The 6,000-nt window shown below is 58.4% G+C and overlaps 1 protein-coding gene across 2 annotated transcripts; it reads left to right on the plus strand.

The window, feature by feature from the left end:
• The first annotated feature begins 2,972 nt into the window (after nucleotides 1-2,972).
• RAB7B (RAB7B, member RAS oncogene family) lies at nucleotides 2,973-5,171 on the plus strand. Of its 2 annotated transcripts, XM_054395889.1 has the most exons (5): nucleotides 2,973-3,040; nucleotides 3,171-3,297; nucleotides 3,805-4,020; nucleotides 4,302-4,427; nucleotides 5,091-5,171. In XM_054395889.1, the coding sequence occupies exons 1-5, from the start codon at nucleotides 2,988-2,990 to the stop codon at nucleotides 5,169-5,171; spliced, it is 603 nt and encodes a 200-aa protein (XP_054251864.1). In that variant the 5' UTR covers nucleotides 2,973-2,987. The 2 variants fall into 2 exon arrangements, with proteins under 2 accessions (XP_054251864.1, XP_054251863.1); XM_054395888.1 differs by lacking the exon at nucleotides 4,302-4,427 and having other exon boundaries at nucleotides 2,988-3,040.
• The last annotated feature ends 829 nt before the right edge of the window (nucleotides 5,172-6,000 follow it).

Genomic DNA, 6,000 nt, shown 5'->3' on the forward strand with positions numbered 1-6,000 from the left:
AGGTGTTCTTGGGGTCCCAGAGCAGCCCACATCTTCTTGGCAGGTTCTGGGTGCTCTTGGGGTCCCAGAGCAGGCCACATCTTGGCAGGTTCTAGGTGTTCTTGGGGTTCCAGAGCAGCCCACATCTTGGCAGGTTTAGGATGGTCCTCTCTAGCCCTCCTCCCTGCACACAGCAGATGCTCCCTGATGTTGTTCCACCAAGTCTCCCAAGGAGCAGAAGTGGACACACAGCCACAGGAAATGGATTAGTCACTTGGATGTCTTTTGCTTTCTTCCCTCACTCTCACTGCCCTGCCAGCCTTGCCCCAGGGAACAGCCTGTCCTCTCCTTGCCCACAGGAGCCTTTCCTCTGGATGTGGCAGTCCCCAGCCTGTGTTTTGTCATTTCCTAGCTGCAAGATCTTCCTCACAGTCACAGGGAACGAAACCCATGCTTTTTTTTTTTTTTTTTTCCCCTCAGAACTGCTGACTTGCTGAAACAGTCAGGACAGGATTGTAGCTGTGGTTGCCAGGAGCTGCTGGGCAATGTCTTGGCCATCACCTCCTCTACATCACTGCTCCCACTGCCTTCACCCAGGGTGAAGCTCTCAGCAGGAACAGTAAAGGAGAGCAGGATCTTGGGGAAAATCCCTTTCCCTGTGAAATCAAACAAAAGCTGGAGCCAGCACTGAGCCTGGGCTGGCTGCCCTGATGGGTACTGCCCAAAAGGAGAAGTGGCTGCAGGCATCAGCTGCAGCAACACAACCACAGACCCCACCTCCACCAGCATGGAGAGGCATCAATCATCTGACTGGGTGAGCAGCCTCCATCCCACTGGGCTGGGGACACACACACAGAGGAACAAGGGCAGAAGTGGTCATGGGGGGAAGTTGGACAGGACAGTCTTGCTTCAAGGGCAAAGGTGAAGCAGTAGGATGAAAATAGCTCAAAACAGGGATTAGGAGAGACCTGCTCCAGGGAAACCTCAGCCTTTTACCCACCACCAGTGAGAACTGGCTCGGATGCTTCTCCCATCTCATCCCAGCTCCTCCTCACACTTGCCCTGTAGGGGAAAAAACCAGATTTTTCTGGCCAGACAGGTCCCAGAATTACATTTGGGAAGGAGGAGGAGGAGGGTTTGTCCTGCTGAGTGCCAGGATCTTCCTTGAGATCCCATCAGAGATGTCTGCAACACTGAGGGCAAGCCGTAGAGAAGCAAAAGCTCGTGGCCTCAGAGGGTCTGGATGGGAGTCCCTAGGGACTGGAGGTGGCAGGGATGTGGCAGGAGGGGCTGCAAACACTCCTGCTTCCCACCCTGCCTGTCCTCTGAATGCAGAAGCAGCTGCACAAAGCCCACAGTCCCCTCAAAGGAACCCCTGCCCCTCTGCTCTCCCAGCTCTGACAGACTGAGCCCCCAGCCCCATCTCATCTGGCACTGTCCCCTCACTGTCCCCAGCCCCCAAAGCCTTATCCTATCCCACACCATCGGAGCTGCCTGAGCAAAGTCCAGGGCGGTTCCCGCAGGAATGTTGCTGATAGCCCCCCCTGGGCTTTTGTTCTCAGTCCTAAATAATCTCCCAGCAAGATCCCAGCTCGGGGGTCCCGGGGAGATAGGTAAAAACTACCGGGGGATCCCGAGCTAGAGGAGAGGCCAAAAGTCAATCCCACGCCCCAGGACACGTGGGGAGCTTTGTTCTCCTTCTTCCATCAGTCCCCAAGCCAGGGAGCAGCCAAGAGAGCGGTGGGAATTGCGGTGGGAATTGCGGTGGAAATTGCGGTGGAAATTGCGGTGACATCGCAGCGGCTGCCCGCAGCTCCTCCGCCAGCCCCGGCAGCCTCTCGGCCCCTTTCTGCTGATGTCACAGCTCGGGGCCCCGGAGGACTCCGCCGAGCCCGAACGCCCTTTCCTGGATCCTCCTCTCTCCTCCCTTCCCTCCCCGGGCCGCCGGCTGGAACGGAGCCCGGAGCTTCGGCCGCCCGGCAGAAGGATGCCCTGGCAGGTGAGTGCGCTGCCCCCCCAGCCCCTCCTGCCCCCGGGGACCCCCAGAGCAGCAGTCGGTGGGCAAAAGGGTTGGGAAACTCCATTTTGAGTTTAAAACCTCCTGGTCTCCAAGGAATCTGTCTGGAACTGGCAGAAGCGCTGGAAAGTTTGTGCCGGCTGAGCCAGGAGGCTCTGCCCGTGCCAAGGATGCTGCCCACGGTTGGGTTGGGGTAGGAGAGGGGCGCAGGAGAGCCTGGACCCCACAGCTGAGAGCCTCGCTGGCAGGGGCGATGTGCCAAGTGAAACGGCCAACTCATCCTGGAAAAATGCAGAGCTGGGGCTCTCACTCAGGGTTTCCAGCCCTGCCTTGGTGCCGTGCCCGTGGCCAGGGCTGCTGAGACCACCCAAGGATGCTCATCCTCACCTCGGGAGGGGTTTTGCTGGAGGCGCTCTGGGCACAGAGCACGTGGGGACACCAGGACGTGTTGGGAATGAAGCCTGGGGGGGACACTCGGGGTGTTCCCAGGCTGGATGGCATCCCTGGGCTGTGCTTGGAACACCCAGGGGAAGTCCAGTGGGCTGTGGTCTTCCTTAATAAACGTCACTTCCAACCCCCTCCCCCCAAAGCGTGTGCCAGGTTGGGGGGGGAGGGAATTCACTTTACAAAGAGAGGGAGAGGCAGGGAAGTTGCTCAGAGCAGGGTTTAATGGTGATGAGCTGGAGCAGCACCGTGGCGTGCCTGGACCTGCACCAGCACCTCGGGAACTGGTCCGTGGGCTGGGCTCAGCACAGGGGTTTCTGCCTCCCCCAGCCTCACCCCCACACACACCCGGGACGTGAGCACAGCAGGGTGCTGGATGGCACGGACGTGGTGAGGACACGGCAGGATCCAGGTCCCTGGAATGGTTGGGGTGGGAGCAGGGAGAGGCCATGGGGAGCAGCAGCTGCTCCCACACCTCCAGCAGCACCACAGGGCTTGTCCAGTCCCTGCAGCTGCTGGACCTCCTCTTGCTCTGCAGGGTCCATCCATGGATGCCAGCAAGAAGGTGGACCTGAAGATCATTATCATAGGAGCTCTGGGGTAAGGAGCGGTGCTGGTGACGGGAGGGAAGCCCCAAGTGTGCACTGGCCTGGGGGCCTGGGGGTGCACAGCCCTCATCCTTACTGCCACCGGTCCCTGATCCTCACCCCTGTCCCTTCCCTCCCACCAGGGTGGGCAAAACCTCCCTCCTGCACCAGTATGTGCACAAGACCTTCTATGAGGACTACCGCACCACGCTGGGTGCCAGCATCCTCACCAAGGTCCTCTCAGTGGACGACACCCCCTTGAAGCTGCAGGTGAGCAGGGCTGGGACTGGCCAGGGTGCCCACCCTGATCCCATGGGCACCTGTGTCCCACCATGTCATAGAATCATAGAGTTGTTGTGGCTGGAGAAGACCTCTAAGATCCCTGAGTCCAACCATTGACCTAAGAGCACTGTGGCCACTAAACCATGTCCCCAGGTGCCACCTCCAGGGGTGGGGACTCCACCACCTCCCTGGGCAGCCTGTTCCAATGCTTTCAAAAGAGTCATAGACTCATAGCATGCTTTAGGTTGGAAGGGACCTTTACAGGTCAGCTGGTCCAACCCCCATCTAGTCCATCCTCCATGTGCTGCTGTCACTAAATGTCATGAGGTGAGAGGGAATGGATTTGCAGAGCCTGATTTCCAGCCTCTATGAGCTACACTGAAATCCCACCTGAGTTTTGGGGTGTCTGCACTGCCTGGAGCTGGTGCCCTGAGCTTCACAGAGCAGAGGGCTGCTCATGTCCTGTGTCTCTACCTGTGCTCTTCTCTGCCCTAGATCTGGGACACAGGGGGCCAGGAGCGATTCCGGTCCATGGTGTCAACCTTTTACAAAGGCTCAGATGGCTGTGTGCTGGCCTTTGACGTGACAGACAGGGAGACCTTTGAAGCCCTGGACAACTGGAGAGATGACTTTCTGGAGAAGGTCATTCCAAGGGAGCAAGATTTCCCCATGGTGGTGCTGGGGAACAAAATAGACATCTGTGATCGGCAGGTGAGGGTGGAGGGGAGAGAGTGGGGTGCATGGATGGGGACCCCTTAGTGCCCTAACGGCTTACAAGTGCTGATCCTTCTGCAGACTCAGCCTCCTTCCAATGCTCTCATGAAAAACAGAGCTACTGGGAGAGCAGGTGCTGGGCACCCAGTGCTGCCACCTCCCCATGCCTCCCAGAGGGCATCATTCTCCTGCTGCCCTTCATGGCAGAAATTGTCCCCATTGAGGGAAGCAGGAACGAAGCAGTTGTGTGGCACTGCTCCATCCTCCTTCCCCCACAGGTACCCAAGGAGACAGCCTCAGCCTGGTGCAAGGAGAAGGACATCCCTTATTTTGAAGTCAGTGCCAAGAACAACATCAACGTTGCTGAGGCTTTTGAGACCCTGGCAAAGCAGGCACTGACAACGGTGAGCAGCAGCCTGGCACCCAGCTGGGCTGGCAGCAGACCCCAGAGCTGAGCTGACAGCACCTCTGATGCAGAACAGCTTCTATTTTTAATGAGCAGGAGAGCCCCCAGGAAGGAGAAGGACAGAATGGTTTGGGTTGGAAGGGATCTTAAAGATCATCCAGTTCCAAGCCCCTGCCGTGGGCAGGGACACCTCCCACTAGAGCAGGTTGCTCCAAGCCTCATCCAGCCTGGGCTCGAATGCCTTCAAGGAGAGGGCAGCCACAACCTCCCTGGGCAACCCCTTGCAGTGTTCCACCACCTTCAGAGTGAAGAACTTCATCCTAACGTCCAATCTACCTCTCCCCGGCTCTGGTTTCAAACCGCTGCCCCTTGTCCTGTGGCCACAGATCCTTTGGTTTCCTACAGCAGCTCTCCAAGCAGTCAGGGAAGGACAGGGGCTGCCAGTCCCCTGCCCGTGGTGCCGGAAGGGCTGTGCAGCACCACACAGCGCTCCAGCACTGTCCTCTAGCGGCCACCCCACGGGGACCTTCCTGTCCCCACGCCGAACAAGCAGGGGGAGCCTGCTCCTTGGCTTTCGCCTGGGGTTTGTCTTCAGTCACAAATCGAGGCTGGATTTGTGCTCTCCTCCCTCACCCTTTATTTTCTCTGTTTTATTTTCCAGTACAAAGGGATTTTTGAGAGCTATTTGACCGACTCCATCAAGCTCACTCCCAACGACAAGCCCAGGAAGCGCTGCTGCTGAGCCCAAGCTGTCCCATGGTGTGCCAGACCCTACCCTTTCTCAGGCTGGAGCCCTGCCCAGGGGGGTCCAATGCCCCCCATTCACACTGTTCTGGCCGCAGAGACTGGGCAAGCCAGGGCACAGGGTGGCTATAGGATGGCTACCACTCGATGTGCAGGGGCCAGCTGGCTGCACATCCCAGGACTTGCTGCTTCCCACCCCTCTGGAGCTGCTCCCCCAAACCAGCAGCCTCCCAAGTCACTGCTGCACCACAGTGGCCTCATGCCCCCCCTGAGCTTCTGCTGCCTGGCACCTGAGTGGACAATCCCCCTGCAGTGATGGTGCCAGGGAGCTGGGCACTGCTCCTGATGCCCTCCCAGAGACCACGACCTGAGCTCCACAGGTGACCCTTGCTGACGTGTGGATTGGTGGCCCCATGGCACTCACAGTGTGTCCTGAGGGGGCTGTCCCGAGGGGGACAAGTGGGGCTGGTGGCCATGGCACAAGTCTGGGAGCAGCTGGGGGCCCTCTTGGGGTCAGCTGCTGAGGGTGTGACCATTCCATGCCTCAGTCTCCCCCGGCAGCCCCCCCCTGCCAAACCCCCACCCCCTACCCTCACCAGGGAGGATCCTCAGTGAAGCACTTTTCATGTTGGTTTTTTGGTTTTGTTGGGGGGTTTTTTGGTTTTTTTTTGTTTGTTTGTTTTGGTAAAAAAAAAGGGAAATTAAAGATTTCAATTTTGTTTACATATGTGTGGCACCAACTGCTCCTGTGGTCAGCAGCAGGGGGGTGGGCTGGGGGCTTTGTGCTCTCCTGAGCCATGCTGCAGCCAGGCCAGCAGTTCGGAGCC

Source organism: Indicator indicator, chromosome 35 (genome assembly GCF_027791375.1).
Source record: "Indicator indicator isolate 239-I01 chromosome 35, UM_Iind_1.1, whole genome shotgun sequence".
In the NCBI taxonomy this organism is placed as follows: Eukaryota; Metazoa; Chordata; class Aves; order Piciformes; family Indicatoridae; genus Indicator; species Indicator indicator.